General features: G+C 35.7%; 1 protein-coding gene across 1 annotated transcript in view; it reads left to right on the plus strand.

Annotated features, from left to right (window-relative positions):
• Positions 1 to 25,484, plus strand: part of LOC100445724 (EF-hand calcium-binding domain-containing protein 3) — a 544,420-nt gene that overhangs the window by 187,508 nt on the left and 331,428 nt on the right. Inside the window, exons 40-41 of the mRNA XM_063718854.1 lie at positions 19,653 to 19,706; positions 20,465 to 20,569. Coding sequence (XP_063574924.1) covers positions 19,653 to 19,706; positions 20,465 to 20,569 — 159 coding nt within the window. The remainder of the gene's footprint in view (positions 1 to 19,652; positions 19,707 to 20,464; positions 20,570 to 25,484) is intronic.

Raw genomic sequence — 25,484 nt, forward strand, 5'->3', positions numbered from 1 at the left:
ATCTTTAGGGAAAAATAGTTATCTCTTCTGCCTAGTCTAAGTAACAGAGTCTTTTTTTAAAATTTTATTTATTTATTTATTTATGTATTTTGGTATTCACCATCTTTTCTTAACTTTTAGGTTCAGAGGTACATGTGCAGTTTTGCTATGTAGGTAAATTATGTGTCATAGGGGTTGGTGTACAAATTATTTCATCTCCCATGTAATAAGCATAGTACCTGATAGATAGTTTTCAATCCTCAACCTCCTCCAATCCTCCACCCCCAAGTAGGCCCTGGTAACTGTCATTTCTTTCTTTGCATCCATATGTACTCAATGTTTATCTTCCACTTATAAGTAAGAATATATGCCCCAGTCTACCACTGAGGGGCATTTAGGTTGATTCCGTGTCTTTGCTATTGTGAATAGTGCTGCGATGAACACACACATGCATATGTCCTTATGGTAGAACAATTATATTTCTTTGGGTATCTACCCAATCATGAGATTGCTGGGTCAAATGTTAATTCTGTTTTAGGTTCTTTGAGAAATCACCAAACTGCTTCCCACAGTGATTAAACTAGTTTACATTCCCATTGGCAGTGTGTAAGCGTTCCCTTTTCTACACAACCTTGCCAGCATCTGTTATTTTTTTACTTCTTAATAATAGTCATTCTGACTGGTATGAGATAGTATCTCACTGTGGCTTTGATTTGCATTTCTCTAATGATTAGTGATGTTGAGCATTTTTTCATATGCTTGTTGGCTGCATAAATGTCTTCTTTTGAAAAGTATCTGTTCATGTCATTTTCCCACTTTTTATTTATTTTTAATTTTTTAATATTTATTTTTTGTTGGTACATAGTAGGTGTATATGTTTATGGGGTACATGAGATGTTTCAATACAGGCAGGCAATGTGAAATAATCACATCATGGAAAATGGGGTATCCTCAAGCATTTATCTTTGTGTTACAAACAATATTTTAAAATGTATACAATTAAGTTATTATTGACTTTAGTCACCCTGTTTTGCTATCAAGTAGTAGGTCTTATTCATTCAATTTTTTGGTAGCCATTAGCCATCCTTACCTTCAACCCTCCCACTACCCCACCCAGCCTCTGGTAACCATCTTTCTACTTTCTATGTCCATGAGTTCAATTGTTATAATTTTAGATCCCACAAATAAACAAGAACATGTGATGTTTGTCTTTATGTGCCTGGCTTATTTCACTTAACATAATGACCTCCAGCTCCATCTATGTTATTGCAAATGACAGGACCTCATTCTTTTTAACAGCTGAATAATACTCCATGTGTGTAAGTACCACATTTTCTTTATCTATTCATCTGTTGATGGACACTTAGGTTGCTTCCAAATGTTAGATATTGTGGACAGTGCTGCAACAAACATGGGAGTGCAGATATCTCTTCAATATACTGATTTCCTTTCTTTTGGGTATATACCCATTAGTGGGATTGCTAGATCGTATGGTAGCTCAATTTTTAGTTTTTTAAGGAATCTCCCAACTGTTCTTCTAGTGGTTGTACTAATTTACATTCCCACCAACAGTGTACAAGGGTTCCCTTTTTGCCAGCCTTTGTTATTTCTTGTCTTTTAAATATAAGCCATTTTAGTTGGGGTAAGATGATAACTCATTGTAGTTTTGATTTGCATTTCTGTGATGATCAATGATGTTGAGCACTTTTTCATATGCCTGTTTGCTGTTTGTATATCTTCTTTGAGAAATGTCTATTTGAATCTTTTGCCCATTTTTTGATTGGATTATTTGATTTTTTCCTATAGAGTTGTTAGGAAACTCCTTATATATTCTGGTTATTAATCTCTTGTCAGAGGGATAGTTTGCAAATATTTTCTCCTGTTCTATGGATTGTCTTTTCACTTTGTTGATTGTTTCATTTCTATGCAGAAGCTTTTAAACTTGATGTGATCCCATTTGTCCATTTTTACTTTGATTTCCTGTGCTTGTGGGATTTGCTCAAGAACATTTTGCCCATATGAATGTCCTGGAGATTTTTCCCACTGTTTTCTTGTAGTAGCTTGATAGTTTGAAGTCTTAGATTTAAGTCTTCAATCCATTTTGATTTGATTTTTGTATATGGCAAGAGATAGGGGCCTAGTTTTATTCTTCTGCGTATAGATATCCAATTTTCTCAGCACCATTTATTGAAGAGACTGTCTTTACCTCAGTGTATGTTCTTGGCACCTTTGTCAAAAGTGAGTTCACGGTAGCTGTGAAGGTTTGTTTCTGGGTTCTCTTTTCTGCTCCATTGGTCTATGTGTTCATTTTCATGCCAATACCATTCTGTTTTGGTTACTATAGCTCTGTAGTATAATTTGAAATCAGGTATTGTGTTTCTTCCAGGTTTGTTCTTTTTGCTTAGATTAGCTCTTTGGCTATTCTGGGTATTTGTGGTTCCATATAAATTTTAGAATTTTTTTTTCTATTTCTGTGATGAATATCATTGGCATTTTGATAGAGATTGCATTGAATCTGTAGATTCCTTTGGGTAGTATAGACATTTTAACAATATTGATTCTTCTAATTCATGAAGATGAAGTATCTTTTCAGTTTTTGGTGTCCTCTGTAATTTTTTTCATCAATGTTTTATAGTTTTTATTATAGAGATTTATCACATCTTTGGTTAATTCCTAGGTATTAAATTTTATGTGTGGCTATTGTAAATGGGATTACATTTTTTATTTCTTTTTCACGTCATTCACTGTTGATATATAGAAATGCTGCCGTATTTTGTATGTTAGTTTTGTATCCTGTGACTTTACTGAATTTATCAATTCTAATAGTTTTTTGGTGGAGTCTTTAGGTTTTTCCAAATATAAGATCATATTATCTGCAAACAAGGATAATTTGACTTCTTCCCAGTTTGGATGCCGTTTATTTCTTTCATCTGATTGCTGTAGCTAAGACTTCCAGTACTATGCTGAATATAGTGATGACAATAGGCATCTTTGTCATGTACTAGATCTTAAAGGAAAAGCTTTCAGTTTTTCTCCATTCAGTATGATACTAACTGTGGGTCTCTTGTATATGGCTGGTATTGTGTTGAAATATGTTCCTTCTATATCAAGGTTTTTTAGGATTTTTATCGTGAAGGAATGTTGAATTTTATCAAATGCTTTTTCAGCATCAATTGAAATGATCAGATGGTTTTTATCCTTCATTCTGTTATGATGAATCACATTAATTGAGTTGCATATGTTGGACCATTCTTGCATCCCAGGAATCAATCCCACTTGGTCATGATGAATGATCTTTCTAATGTATTGTTGAATTCAGTTTGCTAGTATTTTGTTGAGGATTTTTGCATCAACAATCATCAGAGATACTGGCTTATAGTTTTCTTTTTTTTTTTTTTATGTGTTTTTGTCTGGTTTTGGTATCAGGGTAATTCTGGCCTTGTAGAATGAGTTTGGAAGTATTCCCTCATCCTCTATTTTTCAGAATAGTTTGAGTAGGATTGGCATTATTTCTTCTGTAAATGTTTGGTAGAATTCAGCAGTGAAGCCATCAGATTCTGGGCTTTTCTTTGCTGGGAGACTTTTTGTTAGGTCTTCAGTCTTGTTACATGTTAATGATCTCTTCAGATTTTTGAGTTCTTCCTGGTTCAATTTTGGTAGATATTATGTGCCTAGAAATTTATTCATTTCTTCTCAGCTTTCCAATTTATTGACATATAGTTGGTCATAGTAGCCTCTAATGATCCTTTGAATTTCTGCAGCATAAATTGTAATGTCTCCTCTTTCTTTTCTGATTTTGTTTGTGTCTTCTGTTTTTTTCTTAGTCTGGATAAAGGTTGTCAGTTTTGTTTAACTTTTCAAAATACCAACTTTTTTTTCATTGATCTTTTGTATTTTTTCTTTATTTTAATTTCATTTGCTTCTGCTCTGATCTTTATTATTTCTTTTCTTCTACTATTTTGAGGTCTGTTTTTCTCTGGCTTCTCTAGTTCTTTAAGATACTTTGTTAGATTGTTTATTTGAAGTCTTTTTGTCTTTTCTCATGTAGGTACTTAAGGCTATTAACTTCCATCTTAGGGCTGCTTTTGCTATATCCCATAGGTTGTGGTATGTTGTGTTTCCTTTATCATTGGTTTCAAGAAATTTTTAAATTTTCTTCTTAATGCCTTCATTGACCCACTAGTCATGTAGGAGCATACTGTTTAATTTCCATGTATTTATATTTTTTCCAGAATTTCTGTTGTTATTAATTTCTAGTTTTATTCCATTGCTATCAGAGAAGCCATTGGATATTTTTCAAATTTTTTTTTTGAGCCGGAGTTTCACTCTGTCTCCCAGGCTGGAATGCAATGGTGTGATCTCAGCTCACTGCAACCTCCGTCTCCCAGGTTCCAGTGATTCTCCTGCCTCAGCATCCCAAGTAGCTGGGATTACAGGCACCCGCCACTATGCCCAGCTAATTTTTTGTATTTTTAGTAGAGATGGGATTTCGCCATGTTGGTCAGGCTGGTCTTGAGCTCCTGACCTCAAGTGATCCACCTGCCTCGGCCTCCCAAAGTGATGGGATTACAGGTGTGAGCCACTGCACTCAGCTTTCAATTTTTTTTTTAGTGTTTTAAGACTTATTTTGTGACCTACCGTATGGTCTAACCTTGAGAATGATCCATATGCTGAGGAAAAGAATGTGTATTCTGCAGCCATTGGGTGAAATGTTCTGTAAATATCTATTAGATTCTTTTGGTCTATAGTGCAGATTAAGTCTGATGCTTCTTTGTTAATTTTCTGTCTGAAAGATTTGTCCAGTGCTGAAAGTAGGGTGTTGAAGTCTCCAACTACTATCGTATTGGAGTCCATTTCTCTGTTTAGCTCTAATAACATTTGCTTTATACATCTGGGTGCTCCAGTGCTGGGTGCATATGTATTTAAAATTGTTATATCTTCTTACTGACTTGACCCATTTATAATTATATAGTGACCTACTTTGCCTGTTCTTATAGCTTTTGTCTTGAAATCTACTTATTCTGGTGTAAGTCTGGCAAGTCCTGCTCTTTTTGGGTTTCCATTGACATGGAATATCTTTTTTCCACCCCTTTATTTTTAGTCTATGTGTATCTTTATAGGTGAAATGTGTTTCTTGTAGGTAGCAGATCAGTAGGTCTTGTTTCTTCATCAATTCAGCCATTCTGTGTCTTGATTGAAGAGTTTAGTCTATTTACATTCAATGTTATTATTGATAAGTAAGGACTTACTCCTGCCATTTTGTTACTTGTTTCCTGGTTGTTTTGTGTTTTTTATCTTCTTTCTTTTCTTCCTGTCTTCTTTTAGTGAAGGTGGTTTTCTCTGGTGATATGATTTAGTTTCTTGCTTTTAATTTTTTGTGTATGCATTGTTTGTTTTTTGGTTTGAGGTTACCATGAGGCTTGCAAATACTATCTTATAGCACAGTGTTTTAAACTGATAACAACACTGTTTGCCTAAATAAACAAATAAAGAAAAAGAAAACTAATTTTAGAAAGTATGCCTTCACTTCATCCCCCTTTTTAATGTGTTGTTTTTTTCTATTTATATCTTATTGTGCTGTTTATGTCTTGAAAAGTTACTGCTGTTATTATTTTTGATTGAATCATTGTTTTGTCTTTCTCCTTAGGGTAAGGGTAGTTTACACACCACAGTTGCAGTGTTATAATATTCTGTGTTTCTCTGTGTATTTACTATTACCAGTGAGGTTTTGTACCTTCGTGTGATTACTTATTGCTCAGTAATGTCCTTTTCTTTCTGATTGAAGTACTCCCTTTAGCTTTTCATGTAGGACAGGTCTGGTATTGACAAAATCTCTCAGCTTTGTTTGTCTAGGAAGGTCTTTATTTTTTCTTTGTGTTTGAAGAATATTTTTACTTGATATACTATTCTAGGGTAAAACTTTTTTTCTTTTAGCACTGTAAATATGTCATGCCACTCTCTCCTGGCCTGTAAGGTTTCTACTGAAAAGTCTACTGCCAAACATATTGGGGCTCCATTGCATGTTGTTTCTTTTTTTCTTGTGGCTTTAAGGATTCTTTCTTTATCCTTGACCTTTGGAAGTTTGATTAAATGACTTGAAGTAGTGAAGTAATAGCCACAAGGGTTAAATCTGCTTGGTGTTCTAGAACATTCTTGTACTTGGATATTGATATCTTTCTTTATGTTTGGAAAGTTCTCTGTTATTATCCCTTTGAATAGACTTTCTACCCCTATCTTTTTCTCTATTGTCTCTTTAAGGCCAATTACTCATAGATTTGTCCTTTTGAAGCTATTATCTAGATCTTGTAGGCATGTTTCATTGTTTTTTATTCTTTTTTCTTTTGTCTCCTCTGACTGTATGCTTTCAAATAGACCATCTTCAAGCTCACTAATTCTTTTTCTGCTTGATTGATTCAGCTATGAAAAAGACTGATGTATTCTTCTGTATGCCAATTGCATTTTTCAGCTGCAGAATTTCTGCCCAATTGTTTTTAACTATTTCAGTGTCTTTGTTAAATTTATCTATTAGAATTCAGAATTCCTTCTCTGCATTATATTAAATTTCTTTTAGTTTCCTCAACACAGCTATTTTGAATTCTGTGTCTGAAATGTCACATATCTCTGTTTCTCCAGCATTGGTCCTTGGTGGCTTATTCATTTGGTGAGGTCATGTTATTCTGAATGTTGTTGATGCTAGTAGATGTTGTCCAGTGTCTGGGCATTGAAGAGTTAGGTATTTACTGTAGTCTTCACTGTCTGGGCTTGTTTGTACCTGTCCTTCTTGGGAAGGCCTTCCGGATATTTAAAAGGACTTGATTGTTGTGATTTAAGCTGTATCTGCTTTAGGGAGCATCACAAGCCCAGTAATGTTGTGATTCTTGCAGACTTGTAGAGCCCTGATGGTCTTAGATAAGATTTGGGACAATTCTTTGGTTTACCAGATAGACTCTTATTCTGTTCTCTTACTTTCTCCCAAACAAACAGAGTCTCTCTCTTTGTTCTGTATAGTTTGAAGCCAGGTAATGTGATGCTTCCAGCTTTGTTCTTTTTACTTAGGATTGTCTTGACTATTCGAGCTCTATTTTGGTTCCATATGACTTTTAAAACAGTGTTTTCTACTTCTGTGAGGAACGTCGTTGGTAGTTTGATAGGAATAGCAAGGATATTGGCTTGAGCTTTTGTTGTTGTTGTTGTTGTCTCTGCCAGGTTTTGGTATCAGGATGTTGCTTGCTCCATAGAATAAGTTAGGAAGTAGTTTGTCCTCCTCAATTTTTTGGAGTAGTTTCAGTAGGATTAGTACCAGCTCTTCCTTATGTATCTGATAAAATTCTACTGTGAACCTATCTGGTCCTGGACTTTTTCTAACTGGTAGGGTTTTTTTTAATTACTAATTCAATCTAGGAACTCATTATTTGTGTGTTCAGGGACTCAGTCTCTTCCTGGTTCAATCTTTGGAGGTTGTATGTTTCCAGGTATTTATCCATTTATTCTAGGTTTTCTAGGTGTTTATAATAGTCTCTGAGGGTTCTTTGTATTTCCACGGCATTAATGGTAACATCCCCTTTGTCATTTCTGATTGTGTTTATTTGAATCTTCTCTTTTTCTTTATTAGTCCAGCTAGTGTTCTATCTATCTTATTAATTATTTCAAAGAATCATCTCCTGCATTTATTGATATTTTGTATGGTTTGTCACATCTCAATTTTCTTCAGTTCAGCTCTGATTTTGGTTATTTCTTTTCTTCTAGTTTTGGGATTTGTTTGCTCTTGTTTCTCTAGTTCCTTTGGATGTGATGTCAGTTTATTAATTTGAGATCTTTCTAACTTTTTGATTTGGGCGTTTAGTGCTGTCAGCTTCCCTTTTAACACTGCTGTGCCCTTGTCCCAGAGATTCTGGTATGTTGTATGTTTTTTATTAATTTCAAAGAATTTCTTGATTTCTGCCTTAATTTCATTATTTACCCACAAATCATTCAAAAGAAGGTTGTTTAATTTCCATTTATTTTATGGTTGTGAGTGATTTTCTTAGTGTTGATTTCTATTTGTATTGCACTGTGGTCTGAGAGTGTGGTTGTTATGATTTCTTTTTTTTGTATTTGCTCAGGGTTGTTTTATGCCTAATTGTGTGGTTAATTTTAGAGTATGTGAGCCCTAGAATCTTGATTGCAATTTTCTTTCACTAAAGGATCTTATGAAGGTAAAAATAATAATAGTTAAAAAATGACTGAACCAGCACTTAGAATTAGGCTATTTGCAAATTGCTCTAATTTAACTAAATTGTTATTTGAGCAGTGTTTTGTAGTTCTCATTGTGGAGGTCTTTCACCTCCTTTGTTAGCTGTAGTCCTAGGTATTTTATTTTTTTTGTGCCTATTGTAAATTGGATTGCATTCTTGATTTGGCTCTCAGCTTGGATGTTGTTGGTGTGTAGGAATGCTACTGGCTTTTGTACATTGATTTTCTATCCTGAGTGGCTGGGATGCAGGGCACCAAGTCCTAGGCTGCACACAGCAGGGGGGCTCTGGGCCTGGCCTATGAAATCATTTTTTTCTCCTATGCCTCTTGGCCCCGTGATGGGAGTGGCTTGCCATGAAGACCTATGACATGCCCTGGAGACATATTCCCCATTGTCTTGGGGTTTGACATTCATCTCCTTGTTACATATGCAGATTTCTGCAGCCAGCTTGAATTTCTCCCCAGAAAGTGGATTTTCTTTTCTATCACATTGTCAAGCTGCAAATTTTCCAAACTTTTATGCTCTGCTTTCCTTTTAAAACTGAATGCTTTTAACAGCACCCAAGTTACCTCTTGAATGCTTTGCTGCTTAGAAATTTCTTATGCTGGATACCCTAAATCATCTCCCTCAAGTTCAAAGTTCCACAAATCTCTAAGGTAGGGGCAAAATGCCACCAATCTCTTTGCTAAAACGTAGCAAGAGTCACCTTTACTCCAGTTCTCAACAAGTTCCTCATTTCCATCTGAGACCACCTCAGCCTGGATTTCATTGTCCATATCATTATCACCATTTTGGTCAAAGCCATTCAACAAGTCTCTAGGAAGTTCCAAACTTTCCCACATTTTACAGTCTTCTGAGCCCTCCAAACTGTTCCAACCTCTGCCTGTTACCCAGTTCCAAAGTGCCTTCCACATTTTCAGGCATCTTTTCAGCAGTGCCCCACTCTACTGGTACCAATTTACTGTATTAGTTTGATTTCATGCTGTTGACAAAGACATACTCAAGACTGGCCAGGCGTGGTGGCTCACACCTGTAATCCTAGCACTTTGGGAGGGCGAGGTGGGAAGATCACAAGGTCAGGAGTTTGAGACCAGCCGGGCCAATATAGTGAAACACTGTCTTTATTGAAAATACAAAAATTAACCAGACGTGGTGGCGTGCATCTATAGTCCCAGCTACTCAGGAAGCTGAGGCAGAACAATCGCTTGAACTCAGGAGGTAGAGGTTGCAGTGAGCTGAGATTGTGCCACTGCACTCCAGCCTGGGTGACAGAGCAAGACTCTGTCTCAAAAAAAAAAAAAATAGAAAACAAAAATAAATAAAAGACATACCCAAGACTGAGCAATTTACAAAAGAAACTGGTTTAATGGACTTACAGTTCCACATGGCTGGAGAGGCCTCACAATCATGGCGGAAGGCAAGGAGGAGCAAGTCACATCTTACGTGAATGGCGGCAGGCAAAGAGCTTGTGCAGGGAAACTCTCCCTTATAAAACTATCAGATCGTATGAGACTTACTATCATAAGAACAGCATGGGAAAGACCTGCCTCCATGGTTCAGTTACCTCCCACTGGGTCCCTCCCTCAACATGTGGAAATTCAAGATGATGGGTGGGGACATAGCAAAACCATATCAGTAATATTGAGATTTTATTAATATTATTGCTGACCATATGTATCTTCTTTTTAAATATGGCTGTTCATGTCCTTTGCCCACTTTTTAATGGGTTTTTTCCCTTGTCAATTTGCTTAAGTTCCTTATAGATGCTGGATATTGGAACTTTTTCAGATGCATAGTTTGCAAAATTTTTTTTCCATTCTTTAGGTTGCCTGTTTACTCTGTTTACAGTTTCTTTTGCTGTTCAGAAGCTGTTTAGTTTAATTAGATCCCATTTGTCAATGTTTACTTTTGTTGCAATTGCTTTTGGAGTCTTCATCATGAAATCTTTGCCCATTCCTATGTCCAGAATGGTTTCCGAGATTGTCTTCCAGGGTTGCTTATAGTTTTGGGTTTTAAATTTAATGTAAGTTTTTAATCCATTTTGAGTTGATTTTTGTAAATGGTATAAGGAAGGGGTCCAGTTTCAATCTTTTGCATATGGCTAGCCAGTTATCCGAGCACCATTTATTGAATAGGGAGTCATTTTCCATTGCTTGTTTTTGTGAGCTTTGTCAAAGATCAGATGGTTGTAGGTTTGGGGCCTTATTTCTGAGCTCTCTATACCATTCTGTTGGTCTATGTGTCTGTTTTTGAACCCGTATCATCCTGTTTTGGTTACTTTAGCTCTGTAGTTTAGTTTGAAGTCAGGTAGTATGATGCCTCCTGCTTCGTTCTTTTTTTGCTTAGTATTGCATTGACTACTCAGGCCATTTTTGGCTCCATACGAATTTTAGAATTTTTTTTCTAATTCTGTGAAGAATGTCATTGGTAGTTTGATAGGAATAGCATTGAATCTGTAAATTGCTTTGGGCAGTTTGGCCATTTTAACACTATTGATTCTTCCCATTTATGAGCATGGAATGTTTTTTTCATTTGTTTGTGTTATCTCTGATTTCTTTGAGCAGTGTTTTGTAGTTCTCTTCATAAAGATCTTTCATGTCGCTGGTTAGCTGTATTCCTAGGTGTTTTATTGAAAGGCTGATTTTCTAACTCCATTATTTCTTTTATATTTATTAATTGACATTCTACTTTAAGAGAAAGCTTTTTCCTTCTCACCTATATCAGTATAATGCAAGGAAAGACTTTCTGTTCCTCATTTATGCATTTGTTTACATCAGTATAGACTCATGGATTGAATTCAGTGAGCTATAATTCATTACTCTCATTGTTTATTTTCATGCTTAAGTGCTTTGTTCTCTAATTTTAATATAAAATGCTTTTTATATTCATCATTATATCATGAACATGCTTCCATGTCAGTATACAAAGATTACTGAATAATTTTTAAGGATCCCAAGGTAATCAAATTTGTGCTTTAGTGTAATCACTCACTCTGGTAGCCATGTGGGAAATGAATTGGAAAAAATTAGACCAAAGACAGTGTTGAGTGAGGGTTGGGGAGGTGAGGACAGAGAGTAGAAGAAGTAGTCCCCTTTTCTTTACCACTGGGTAAAATAATTAAAAAAATTTTTTATTATACTTTAAGTTCTAGGGTACATATGCAAAACGTGCAGGTTTGTTACATAGGTATACATGTGCCATGTTGGTTTGCTGCACCCATTAACTTGTCATTTACATTAGGTATTTCTCCTAATGCTATCCCACCCCCTGCCCCCCACCGCATGACAGGCCCTGGGGTGTGATGTTCCCCACCCTGTGTCCAAGTGTTCTCATTGTTCAATTCTCACCTATGAGTGAGAACATGCAGTGTTTGGTTTTCTGTCCTTGTGATAGTTTGCTCACAATGATGGTTTCTAGCTGCATCCATGTCCCTGCAAAGGACGTGAACTCATCCTTTTTTATGGCTTCATAGTATTCCATGGTGTATATGTGCCACATTTTCTTAATCCAGTCTATCGTTGATGGACATTTGGGTTGGTTCCAAGTCTTTGCTATTGTGAATAGTGCCACAATAAACATACATGTGAATGTGTCTTTATAGTAGCATGATTTATAATCCTTTGGGTGTATACCCAGTAATGGGATCACTGGGTCAAATAGTATTTCTAGTTCTAGATCCTTGAGGAATCGCCACACTGTCTTCCATGGTTGAATGAGTTTACACTCCCACCAACAGTGTAAAAGCATTCCTATTTTTCCGCATAACCTCCAGCACCTGTTGTTTCCTGACTTTTTAATGATCGCCATTCTAACTGGTGTGAGATGGTATCTCATTGCGGTTTTGATTTGCATTTCTCTGGTGACCAGTGATGATGAGCATTTTTTCATGTGTCTGTTGGCTGCATAAATGTCTTCTTTTGAAAAGTGTCTGTTCATATCCTTTGCCCAATTTTTGATGGGGTTGTTTGATTTTTTTCTTGTAATTTTGTTCAAGTTCTTTCTAGATTCTGGATATTAGCTCTTTGTCAGATGGGTAGATTGCAAAAATTTTCTCCCATTCTTTAGGTTGCCTGTTCACTCTGATGGTAGTTTCTTTTGCTGTGCAGAAGCTCTTTAGTTTAATTAGATCCTATTTGCAAATTTTGGCTTTTGTTGCCATTGCTTTTGGTGTTTTAGTCATGAAGTCCTTGCCCATGCCAATGTCCTGAATGGTATTGCCTAGGTTTTCTTCTAGGGTTTTTATGGTTTTACGTCTAACATTTAAGTCTTTAGTCCATCTTGAATTAATTTTTGTATAAGGTGTAAGGAAGGGATCGAGTTTCAGCTTTCTACATATGGCTAGCCAGTTTTCCCAGCACCATTTGTTAAACAGGGAATCCTTTCCCCATTTCTTGTTTTTGTCAGGTTTGTCAAAGATCAGATGGTTGTAGATGTGTGGCGTTATTTCTGAGCCCTCTCTTCTGTTCCATTGTTCTACATATATGTTTTAGTATGAGTGCCATGCTGTTTTGGTTACTGCAGCCTTATAGTATAGTTTGAAGTCAGGTAGTGTGATGCCTCCAGCTTTGTTCTTTTTGCTTATGATTGTCTTGGCAATGTGGGCTTTTTTTTGGTTCCATATGGACTTTAAAGTAGTTTTTTCCAATTCTGTGAAGAAAGTCATTGGTAGCTTGATGGAGATGGCATTGAATCTATAAATTACCTTGGGCAGTATGGCCATTTTCATGACATTGATCCTTCCTATCCATGAGCATGGAATGTTCTTCCATTTGTTTGTGTCCTCTTTTATTTTGTTGAGCAGTGGTTTGTAGTTCTCCTTGAAGAGGTCCTTCTCATCCCTTGTAAGTTGTATTCCTAGGTATTTTATTCTCTTTGTAGTAATTGTGAATGGGAGTTCACTCATGATTTGGCTCTCTGTCTGTCTGTTATTAGTGTTTAGGAGTGCTTGTGATTTTTGCACATTGATTTTGCATCCTGAGACTTTGCTGAAGTTGCTTATCAGCTTAAGGAGATTTTGGGCTGAGACGATGGAGTTTTCTAAGTATACAACCATGTCATCTGCAAACAGGGATAATTTGACTTCTTCTTTTCCTAATTGAATACCCTTTATTTCTTTCTCTGGCCTGATTGCCCTGGCCAGAACTTCCAACACTATGTTGAATAGGAGTGGTGAGAGAGGGCATCCCTGTCTTGTGCCAGTTTTCAAAGGGAATACTTCCAGTTTTCACCCATTGAGTATGATATTAGCTGTGGGTTTGTCGTAAATAGCACTTATTATTTTGAGCTATGTTCCATCAATACCTAGTTTATTGAGAGTTTTTAGCATGAAGAGCTGTTGAATTTTGTCGAAGGCCTTTTCTGCATCTATTGAGATAATCATGTGGTTTTTGCCTTTGGTTCTGTTTATGTGATGGATTACGTTTATTGATTTGCCTATGTTGAACCAGCCTTGCATCCCAGGGATGAAGCCAACTTGATCGTGGTGGATAAGCTTTTTGATGTGCTGCTGGATTCGGTTTGCCAATATTTTATTGAGGATTTTTGCATCGATGTTCATCAGGGATATTGGTCTAAAATTCTCTTTATTTGTTCTGTCTCCGCCTGGCTTTGGTATCAGGATGATGTTGGCCTCATAAAATGAGTTAGGGAGGATTCCCTCTTTTTCTATTGATTGGAATAGTTTCAGAAGGGATGGTAACAGCTTCTCTTTGTACCTCTGGTAGAATTCGGCTGTGAATCCGTCTGGTCCTGGTCTTTTTTTGTTGGTAGGCTATCAATTATTGCCTCAATTTCAGAGCCTGTTATTGGTCTATTCAGGGGTTCAACTTCTTCCTGGTTTAGTCTTGGGAGGGTGTATGTGTTGAGGAATTTATCCATTTCTTCTAGATTTTCTAGTTTATTTATGTAGCGGTGTTTACAGTATTCTCTGATTGTAGTTTGTATTTCTGTGTGATCAGTGGTGATATCCCCTTTATCATTTTTTATTGCATCTATTTGTTCTTCTCTCTCTTCTTCTTTATTAGTCTTCCTAGTGGTCTATCAATTTTGTTGATCTTTTCAAAAAACCAGCTCCTGGATTCATTGATTTTTTGAAGGGGTTTTTTTTTTGTGTCTCTGTCTCCTTCAGTTCTGCTCTGATCTTAGTTGTTTCTTGCCTTCTTCTAGCTTTTGAATGTGTTTGCTCTTGCTTCTCTAGTTCTTTTAATTGTTATATCAGGGTGTCGATTTTAGATCTTTCCTGCTTTCTCATGTGGGCATTTAGTGCTATAAATTTCCCTCTACACACTGCTTTAAATGTGTCCCAGAGATTCTGGTACGTTGTGTCTTTGTTCTCATTGGTTTCAAAGAACATCTTTATTTCTGCCTTCATTTCGTTATTTACTCAGTAGTCATTTAGGAGCAGGTTGTTGAGTTTCCATGTAGTTGTGCAGTTTTGAGTGAGTTTCTTAATTCTGAGTTCTAATGTGATTGCACTGTGGTCTGAGAGACAGTTTTTTGTGATTTCTGTTCTTTTACATTTGCTGAGGAGTGCTTTACTTCCAACTATGTGGTCAATTTTGGAGTAAGTGTGATTTGGTGCTTAGAAGAATGTATATTCTGTTGATTTGGGGTGGAGAGTTCTGTAGATGTCTATTAGGTCTCTTGGTGCAGAGCTGAGTTCAAATCCTGGATATCTTTGTTAACTTTGTGTCTCGTTGATCTGCCTAATGTTGACAGTGGGGTGTTAAAGTCTCCCATTATTATGGTGTGGGGTCTAAGTCTTTTGGTAGGTCTCTCAGGACTTGCTCTATGAATCTGTGTGCTCCTGTATTGGTTGCATATATATTTAGGATAGTTAGCTCTTCTTGCTGAATTGATCCCTTTACCATTATGTAATGACCTTCTTTGTCTCTTTTGATCTTTGTTGGTTTAAAGTCTGTTTTATCAGAGATTAGGATTGCAACCCCTCCTTTTTTTTTCTTTCCATTTGCTTGGTAGATCTTCCTCGATCCCTTTATTTTAAGCCTATATGTGTCTCTGCACATGAGATGGGTCTTCTGAATATAGCACACTGATGGGTCTTGACTCTTATCCAATTTGCCAGTCTGTGTCTTTTAATTGGGGCATTTAACCCATTTACATTTAAGGTTAATATTGTTATGTGTGAATTTGATCCTGTCCTTATGATGTTAGCTGGTTAATTTGCCCATTAGTTGATGCAGTTTCTTCCTAGCATCAATGGTCTTTACAATTTGGCATGTTTTTTCAGTGGCTGGTACTGGTTGTTCCTTTCCATGTTTAGTGTTTCCTTCAGGAGCTCTTGTAAGGCAGGCCTGGTGGTGACAGAATCTCTCAGCATTTGCTTGTCTGTAAAGTATTTTATTTCTCCTTCACTTATGAAGCTTTGTGTGGCTGGATATGAAATTCTGGGTTGAAAATTCTTTTCTTTAAGAATTTTGAATATTGGCCCCCACTCTCTTCTGGCTTGTAGAATTTCTGTTGAGAGATCCGCTGTTATTCTGAAGGACTTCCCTTTGTGGGTAACCTGACCTTTCTCCCTGGCTGCCCTTAACATTTTTTCCTTCATTTTAACCTTGGTGAATCTGATGATTATGTGTCTTGGGGTTGCTCTTATCAAGGAGTATCTTTGTGGTGTTCTCTGTGTTTCCTGAATTTGAATGTTGGCCTGCCTTGCTAGGTTGGGGAAGTTCTCCTAGATAATATCCTGAAGGGTGTTTTGCAACTTGGTTCCATTCTCCCCATCACTTACAGGTACACCAATCAAACGTAGATTTGGTCTTTTCACATAGTCCCATATTTCTTGGAGGCTCTATTCGTTTTGGTTTTTTTTTTTTTTTTTTTTTTTACTTTTTTCTCTAAACTTCTCTTCTTGCTTTATTTCATTAACTTGTTCTTCAATCACTGATACCTTTTCTTCCACTTGATCGAATTGGCTATTGAAGCTTTTGCATGTGTCACGTAGTTCTCGTGCCATGGTTTTCAGCTCCATCAGGTCATTTAAGGTCTTCTCTACACTGTTTATTCTGGTTAGCCATTCGTCTAATCTTTTTTCAAGGTTTGTAGCTTTCTTGCAATGGGTTTGAACATCCTCCTTTAACTCAGAGAAGGTTGTTATTACTGATCTTCTGAAGCCTACTTGTGTCAGGTCATCAAAGTCATTCTCCATCCAGCTTTGTTCCATTGCTGGTGAGGAGCTGCAATCCTTTGGAGGAGAAGAGGTGCTCTGGTTTTTAGAATTTTCAGCTTTTCTGCTCTGGTTTCTCCCCATCTTTGTGGTTTTGTCTACCTTTGGTCTTTGATGTTGATGACCTACAGATGGGGTTTTGGTGTGGATATCTTTTTGTTGATGTTGATTCTATTCCTTTCTGTTTGTTAGTTTTCCTTCTAATAGTCAGGTCCCTCAGCTGCAGGGTTTGTTGGAGTTTGCCGGAGGTCTACTCCAGACCCTGTTTGCTTGGATATCACCAGCGGAGGCTGCAAAACAGCAAATATTGCAGAACAACAAATATTGCTGCCTGATCCTTCCTCTGAAAGCTTTGTCTCAGAGGGACACCAGGCTATTTGGGGTGTCAGTCGGCCCCTACTGGGAGGTGTCTCCCAATTAGGCTACACAGGGGTCAGGGACCCACTTGAGGAGGCAGTCTGTCCATTCTCCGAGCTCAAACACTGGGCTGGGAGAACCACCACTGTCTTCAGAGCTGTCAGACAGGGACTTTTAAGTCTGCAGAAGTTTCTGCTGCGTTTTGTTCAGCTATGCCCTGCCCTGAGAGGTGGAGACTACAGAGGCAGCCAGCCTTGCTGAGCTGCAGTGGGCTCTGCCCAGTTCCAGCTTCCCCAGCTGCTTTGTTTACCTACTCAAGCCTTAGCAATGGTGGATGCCCCTCCCCCTGCCAGGCTGCTGCACTAGCAGTAAGCAAGGCTCGGTGGGTGTGGGAGCTGCTGAGCCAGACACAGGATATAATCTCCTGGTGTGCCATTTCCTAAGACCGTTGGAAACGCGCAGTATTTGGGTAGGAGTGTCCCGTTTTTCCAGGTACCATCTGTCATGGCTTCCTTTGGCTAGGAAAGGGAAATCCCCCGACCCCTTGCACTTCCCGGGTGAGGCGATGCCCCGCCCTGCTCTGGCTCACCCTCCGTGGGCTGCACCCACTGTCCAACCAGTCCCAGTGAGATGAACCAGGTACCTCGGTTGGAAATGTAGAAATCACCCGTCTTCTGCATCAATCATGCTGGGAGCTGCAGACCGGAGCTGTTCCTATTCAGCCATCTTGGAACGGAATCTTGCTATTATTATTCAATTAAAATTATTTCCCTCTGTGGGGATTTGAAGATAAGGCAATGATGTTTCCCTTCAAACAATGTCCAGTAGTTCATTGGATAGATAGATCTGTAGCTTAGAAGAGTTGTCTGACCTGAGATTTAGATTTACAAATATTTAACATTATGATGGTAGCCATCATATAGAATGTTTACTACTTCCAATCACTGTGCAAAGCATTTTACATATACTGTCTTATCCATTTCTCACAATAATCATTTGAACTAGATTTTGTTATGTCCATTTACCAATAAATAAATCAGTAATCATACAGTTAGATGATTTGTAGCTATATGAGTATTGATTTATTAGCTGCTAAGTGGTAGAGCTGGAATTTAGTTAAGCCATGGATTAAATGAGATATCTCCAGGCAATTCAAGAGGATTTTTTTTACTCAATTTATAGTTGTGGTAGTTCATCAGAAGCACTGTTGTATTTTGTGCCTAGCTATGAAACAAAAACACTATGTGCCTGACTTGTTAGATTATACAAAGACAAAAGAAATTTAGATCAAGGTTTCTCAACCTTGGCACCATTGATATTTTGGATTAGATAATTCTTTGTTGTGGGGAGCTGTACTGTGCATTGCAGCATGTTTAGCAGCATCTCTGTCCTCTATCCATTAGATTCCAGTAGCGCTCCATAATTGTGACAACCAAAAATGTCTCCAGAAATTGCCAAATGTTTCCTAGGAGGCAAAATTGCCCAGTTAAGAAACACTGATGTAAACATTTGAGTTGGCATTTACACTGTATTTAATGTTGTTTATGAAAATGTATTCTCTATATAGTGATCAGGGAATTGATAATGCTTATGAATACATATTTATTAAATATGTGCTATGTAAATTAATCAGTTTATTCGTTCTTTCAGTCAATCAATAAAAATTTACTGTGTGTTTATTGTGGGCGGTCACTGTACTAGGCATTGGGAATACAAAGATAAATAAGACAGTTCCTGATGTAATAGATCCTACAGTATAGTGGGTATAACAATTATATAAATTTTACAGCATGCAATTTTCTTAGTTCATAAACTCATGAGTACAAAATCTTGACTTTTTATTTTTCTATCTTATCTTGGTTGAATTAAGAATATTAAAGTTTTTGCACATGTGAGTTTGTGTTTTGAGTGATCTTAACTACTGGTATAAATTATGTTCTAATCAGCATTTTTATAAGTTAAATTAAGAAGTTCTCATTTTTCCCTTCTCCAGAGGTTTGCATTTATGTTTTGGGAGACTTACATGGAGGTGCATGGGGAAAAGGAGGTGCCCACTGTTCAGATATTTTTATGATAATACATCTGTTCTGATCCTCATTTATCATTATCCTTTCATATTGGCATTAACTGAATAACCTGAATTTTAATCTGGCATTATATCTTTCATGCACTTGCACTGGTTACTTTGCACTCTTAGCTTGACTGCCAGGCTGCTTTGGGGCTTTTGACTCTCAACAGCCTCTGTTCCCTTCACTGTGTCATGGAAAATATTTTGCTATTCTTGCATGCCATGCTGGGGCTGTGGAAAATTTGGTGGCTGTCAGAGACCTTTCTTCTTAGATATCAGTGCTTGCATTTCTCCTCTACTTTCTCCTTGCTATGGTTTCTCAAAAAAGTCTATGAGTCTTGCTGACTTCTAGGGTTCCTAATGGACTAAAAGCACATTTTTCTTGGTTGGTACACACAAATTAGAAGAGAAAGCTCACTAAAATGGATTACTCAAAAGTTTATTTTTGTTAGATAATAAGAGGAAAAAGTACCATATCCCTATCTCCTTACATTAGCAGAATGAATAGATGAGATGAAGTGTTTTCCCTCCATCATCTAAAAAGGAACTCATGTTGAGTTCTGAAAGACATTACAAAACTTGAATACTGTTTTTTGGTCTGTTACATATTTCAAAGGTGCCTTATTTTGTGATTGATTCATTAAATCTCAGAAACAAGAATCTTCATTAATGATTCTTGAAAGCCTTCTTTTTTCCTATGCCTTATACTTATTTTTAATTAAATGAGGTTATAGGTTGTTATATACAACATCCCAGAATTGCTATGTTTAACATTAATGGTTTGATAAAACTTACTATAATTTTGATATAATTAGTTCTTTATTTTGCAGCTGATAATAAAGTGAAGAAGAAGAAGAAAGGAATAAAAGATAGCATACCCATAGGTGAGTTAAAAGTTTGTTAATTAATTAAACAAATATTTACTGAATAACTAGGCAGTGCTAGACACTATGAGCTAAACATATGAATAAGTAAAATGAACTTCTAAAACTTATAGTACTATCTGTGGCAACATTCTTTTTGTATATTTTTTAAAATATAGTTCATTCAGTAAACATAGAGACAATACATTTATTTTAAAATATCCATTTTATTTCTTAGACAACTAGTTTAATAGTTTCCCTTCCATGTTATGTTGTTATTATATGCCTATTTCTTATTACCTGAGATTTCTTCTGGCTACATCTACATCTGAAAAAATATTTAGTAATACTATGCTTTTGAGACAACATGCCATTTTATTATTTTTAGATTTTGTAATAATCTTGACAAGTATAAAAATCACAAAATTTTAGGTATTCATGAAAAGTCATACCTTGAATAATTGTTTTAATTTAATAAATAGAGATTTTAAAGTTGGTAATTCAAGTAAAATCAAGCCTTCCAACTCAACTTTTCAAGGCCTTTATTGATTATAATTACTCAGTTTGGTTTCTGCATTGCCATATTAATTAATTACTTGATGGAGATGTTTTATTCATTTTTATAAAGTTAAGGATTTGTGTTCTAAAGTACAATGAAGACCAAGGGATAATTTTCTTTCATTATTTCAAACAGTAAGTAGGACTTATAACATGTAAACTTCATGCTATTGTAGATTTGATATTTTCCTTATTCCCATCAATACACTTGTTTCCTAAAGGAGGGAAGATTGATGTCAGTAATGTGGATGCTATTTTGAAAAACATGGATATAAAACTTACAGAAGAAGAACAACAATATCTACTAGACCACCTGTCAGCTACTGGTGAGTCTTTAAAATAGCTCATTATGGGTGTCAGATACTATTAAGCTTATGATTTTGGAGACTTTTCTGTGGAAGTTTCTGATTCTATACTTATTTGAATTGTCTAGGCTAAATATTTTTAAAAATTATTTTTATACCATTACAAAAGTCCTGCTACTTATTATTTGACAGGCTAAGCAATAGTAAACTTCTTAGGCATTAGTACCTGATTCACCCTGCTGCCAGATTATTCTCCCTAAAGCACAGCTTTTAATGTGCTACCCTGCTGTTCAAAAACCTTTAATGACTATAGACACCTATATTTTTGCCCCAACTGTTTTCAATTTTTAAAATTGAGGTACATGCAATAAAACCACAGATTACGGTTATAATATGATGAGCTTTTTTTTCATTCAATAAATATTTAAGGAATATTATTTGCAACAACTGGGAGAAAGATAATTCTAAATACAGCATAACACACCCCTGAGACACTTTGAAATTAACCAGTCTTTATTTTCCAAGGGGATTGTGGAGAAGTGTTGTGAATAAGAGTAAATAACAGAATTGAATAATATATCTAGTCAGGAATGGAGTCTCCAAGTTTCTTTGCTTTTCTATCATTTGAAAGTAAATCACAGCTACAGAATAAAGGAAAACAATATTCATAGATACGAGTGATGAGTTTTGACAATCATCAAAAACCCACACTGCAATTGGGATACATATATATACACACACACACACACACACCCCTTCCCAGAGAATTCCCTTATGCTCCTTGCCAATTAGTTACTTATTCCTCCCCTGAGACAAACCACACATTTCTACCACATTCTTATCACCATTGATTAGTTTTGCCTGTTATAGAACTTTCTGTAAATGGAATTATACAGTATAATCTTACATATGTAATCTTTTGTGTATGGCTCCTTTACTCAATAAGGTTTGAGATTCATCAGTGGCGTTGAATGTATCAGTTCCCTGCCCTTTTTGCTAAATAGTATTCCATTGTATGAGTTTATCAACATTTGTTTATCCTTTCTCCTGATATTAAACATTTAGATTGCTCGAGTTTTTGGTGATTATAGTCCCTACAAACATTCATACATTCAAACTATAACTTATAGTTTGAATGTTTGTAGTGACTAGAAAAAACTGCCATTGTTTTATTTCAAAGTGGCTGTACCATCTCCAATATAAGCGTTTCAGTTGCTGTGCAGACTTTCTAGCACTAGGTAGTGTCAGCTATTTTTTTTTTTTTTTAACTATCATTGTATGTATGTATTGGTATTTCATTGTGGCTTTAACTTGTATTTCCCTATGGGAAAGTAATGTTGAACAACAGGTTCTTAATTGCCATAAGCATATTGTGTTTTCTGAAGCGTCAACTCAAATATTTTGCCTACTTTTTTATTGTTTTCTGATTATTGACTCTTGAGAACACTTTATGTATTGTAAATACAAGTTTTTTATTTGATAGGCACTTTGTAAACATTTCTTCTCAGTCTGTTACTTATCTTTTCGTTTTCTTACCAGTGTTTTTGGAAACTTTTTTTTGTAGATAGTGCTTTTGTGCTGTATCTAAGAAATCTTTACCTAACCCAAAGTTGCAAAAATTTTCTACTATGTTTTCTTCTAGACCAGTGCTGTCCAATAGATATATAATGCAATCCTCATATGTAATTTTAGGTTTTCTAATAGCTACATTAATAAAACTTGAAAGAGGTAAAAAGTTATTTAAAAATAGATTTTAAATAAAAATATCCTAAAGATTATCATTTAAACTTGCAATCAGTATAAAAACTTATTAATGAAATATCTTACTTTCCTTTTTTCATACTAAGTTTTTGAAGTCTGTTGGATATTTTACTGTTATGACACACCTCACTTCAGACAATACACATTTCAAATGTTCAACAGCTGCATGTAGCTAGCAGTTACCCTATAGGGCAGCACAGTTCTAGAAGTTTTATAGTTTAAAATTTTACATTTAGATCTGTGATCATTTTGACCTAGTTTTTACATATGTTATAATACATGGGTTGAAGTTCTTTTTATAAAACATAATGGATATTCAATTGAACCAGCACCATTTGTTGAATGGATTATTCTTTACCATTGAATTGCCTTTGCCCTTCTGTAGAAAACCAGTTGACTTATATGTATGTGGCTTTATTTCTGGATGATCTATTCAGTTCCATTGATTTTTGTGTGTTCCTTTAATGTATTTTTATCATGAGTCTTGAAGTTATGTACTGCCAGTCTACCAACTTTGTTCTTTTTTTTGCAAAATTGTTTTGACTATTGTATTTTTTATTTTTTTGCTTTTCCATATAAATTTTAGAATCAGCTTGTCAATTTCTACCAAAAATTTCTGCTAAGATTTTTATTAGCATTGCATGTAATCAATCAGTTTGGGAAAATTGACAGTTTAACAATATTGAATCTTCTAATCTGTGACAAGGTATATGTCTTCATTTATTTATCTTTGATTTATCTCATCAGTGTTTTATAGTATTTAGCACACAGATTTTATTTTATTTTTTTTTATTTTTTTGAGACGGTGTCTCACTCTGTCACCAGGCTGGAATGCAGTGGCCTGATCTCGGCTCACTGCAACATCCACCTCACGGGTTCAAGCGATTCTTCTGCCTCAGCCTCCTGAATAGCTGGGACCTCAGGCATGCGCCACCACTCCCTGCTAATTTTTGTATTTTTAGTAGAGACAGGGCTTCATCAGATTGGCCAGGATGGTCTTGAACTCCTGACCTCGTGATCCACCCGCCTTGGCCTCCCAAAGTGCTGGGATTACAGGCATGAGCCATTGTGCCCGGCTTTAGCACACAGATTTTTATGTATGTGTATGGTTTTCTTACATTTCCTATGGTGCTGATAGCACACAGATCTCATACATGTTTTGCTTGATTTATACTTAAGTATTTCATGATTGTTGGTACTATTGTAAATGACAATTCAAAAATCTTTCAATTTCAAATTATTTATTGCTAGTATATAAAAACATCATAGATTTTTATAGATTGGCCTGTAAATTCACCTGTTAGTTTTACCTTTTTTGGAAGAATTTTTAGAATTTTCTTTGAAAATATGTATGTCTCTATGAATAGAGACTGGTTTATTTCTTTTTTTTCCCTAATCCACATCCACATGCCCTTTGTTTTCCTTGCCTTATTGTACTGTCTAGGACCTCCAGCACAGTGTTGAATAGGAGTGATGAAACTGGATATCCTTCCCTTGTTCCCACTTTTAGGGGGAAAGAAATCAGTTTTTCACCATTCAGTATGATGTTATGTGTTTGTCAATGCCCTTTATTGAAGGTTGAAAGAATTTTATTTAATTCCTAGTTTCCTGAGAGTTATCATGTATGGATACTCAATTCTGTGAAATGCTTTATCTGCATCCATCAGTTTTTTTTCCTTATTTAGTTAATATAGTAAATTACATTATTTGACTTTCTAATATTAAACCTATTTTGCACTCCTAGGATAACTCTCATTTGGTCATAATGTATTATCTCTTAAATATATTGCTTGATTCAATTTGCAAATATTTTTGAGGATATTTATACCTAAGTTCATGAAGAATTTTAGATTATAGGGTTTTTATTTTGTTTTTGTTTGCTTGTTTGTTTTCTGTTTTTGAGACAGTTGCCGAGGCTGGAGTGCAGTGGCATAATCGTGACTCACTGCAGGCTCAACCTCCTAGACTCAAGTTATCTTCCTGCCTCAGCCTCATGAGTAGCTGGGACTACAGGCATAAGCCATTGAATTTGGTCAGATTGTACCTTTTTTTCTTATACTATCTTTGTGTGGTTATAGTGTTAGGGTAATATTGCTCTTATAGAAAGAATTGGAAAATGTCCCTTCCTTTCCTGTTTTCTGGAAGAGCTTGTGTAGGGTTGGTGTTATTTTTTCCTTAAATGTTTGATTGAATTTGTCATTGAAGCCTTCTTCTCCTGGAATTTTCTTGATTGGAAGGTTTTAAGTATTCATTGAATTGCTTTAATAGATACATGAATATTTGGCCCATTTCTTTTTTAGAGATCCTTGATAATTTGTGTTTCAAGAAATTTGTTTTTTTTTTTAGGTAGGACCTTTATGGATATAAAGTTGCTCATAATACTTGCTTATTACCTATTTATTGCCTGCAGAATCCGTAGTTATTTTCCCCTCTTTTATTCCTGATTATTGGTTATTTATGTGTTCTCTGTTATTTTTTGATCATGTTACCAATTTTATTTATTTTTTAAAACCAGCTTTTAGTTTCCTTGATTTATTCTGTCAGTCTTGTATTTTCAATTTTACCAACTTCTGTTCTTTATTTCCTTCTTTGTTCTTGCTTTAGGTTAATATTGTTCTTTTTCTAGTTTTGTCAAGTAGATTAGGTCACTGTCTTGATATCTTTCTTTCTAGTATAACCATAAATACCACCCGCTTTTTCTTTCAGCACTACTTAAATGTGTCCTACAATTTTATTGTATTTTTGTTATCATTCAATTCAAAATATTTTCTAATTATTCTTATGATTTCCACTTTGACTTATGGGTTATTTAGTGTGTTATTGAATTTCCAAACATTTGTGTAGTTTTGAGATATTTTTCTGTTATTGATTTCTGATTTAATTTTGTTCTGGTCAGAGATCATACTCTGTATAATTTGTATTCTTTTGAATTTGTTGAAGTTTATTTTATGGCCTATGTTACCTATTTAATAAGTATTAATTACTTATTTATGTATAACAAATCACCCCCAAAACTTAATGGCTTAAAATGAGAACCACTTATTTGCCCACAGCTTCAGTGGATCAAGAATATGGGAGTGGCAATAAGGGGTGGTTCTGGCTTAGGATCTCTAATGAGGCTGCAGTTAAGGTGTAGGCTAGGGTTGCAGTCATCTGAAGGTTTCACTGAGGTTGG

This window comes from Pongo abelii, chromosome 19 (assembly GCF_028885655.2).
Source record: "Pongo abelii isolate AG06213 chromosome 19, NHGRI_mPonAbe1-v2.0_pri, whole genome shotgun sequence".
Taxonomy (NCBI): domain Eukaryota; kingdom Metazoa; phylum Chordata; class Mammalia; order Primates; family Hominidae; genus Pongo; species Pongo abelii.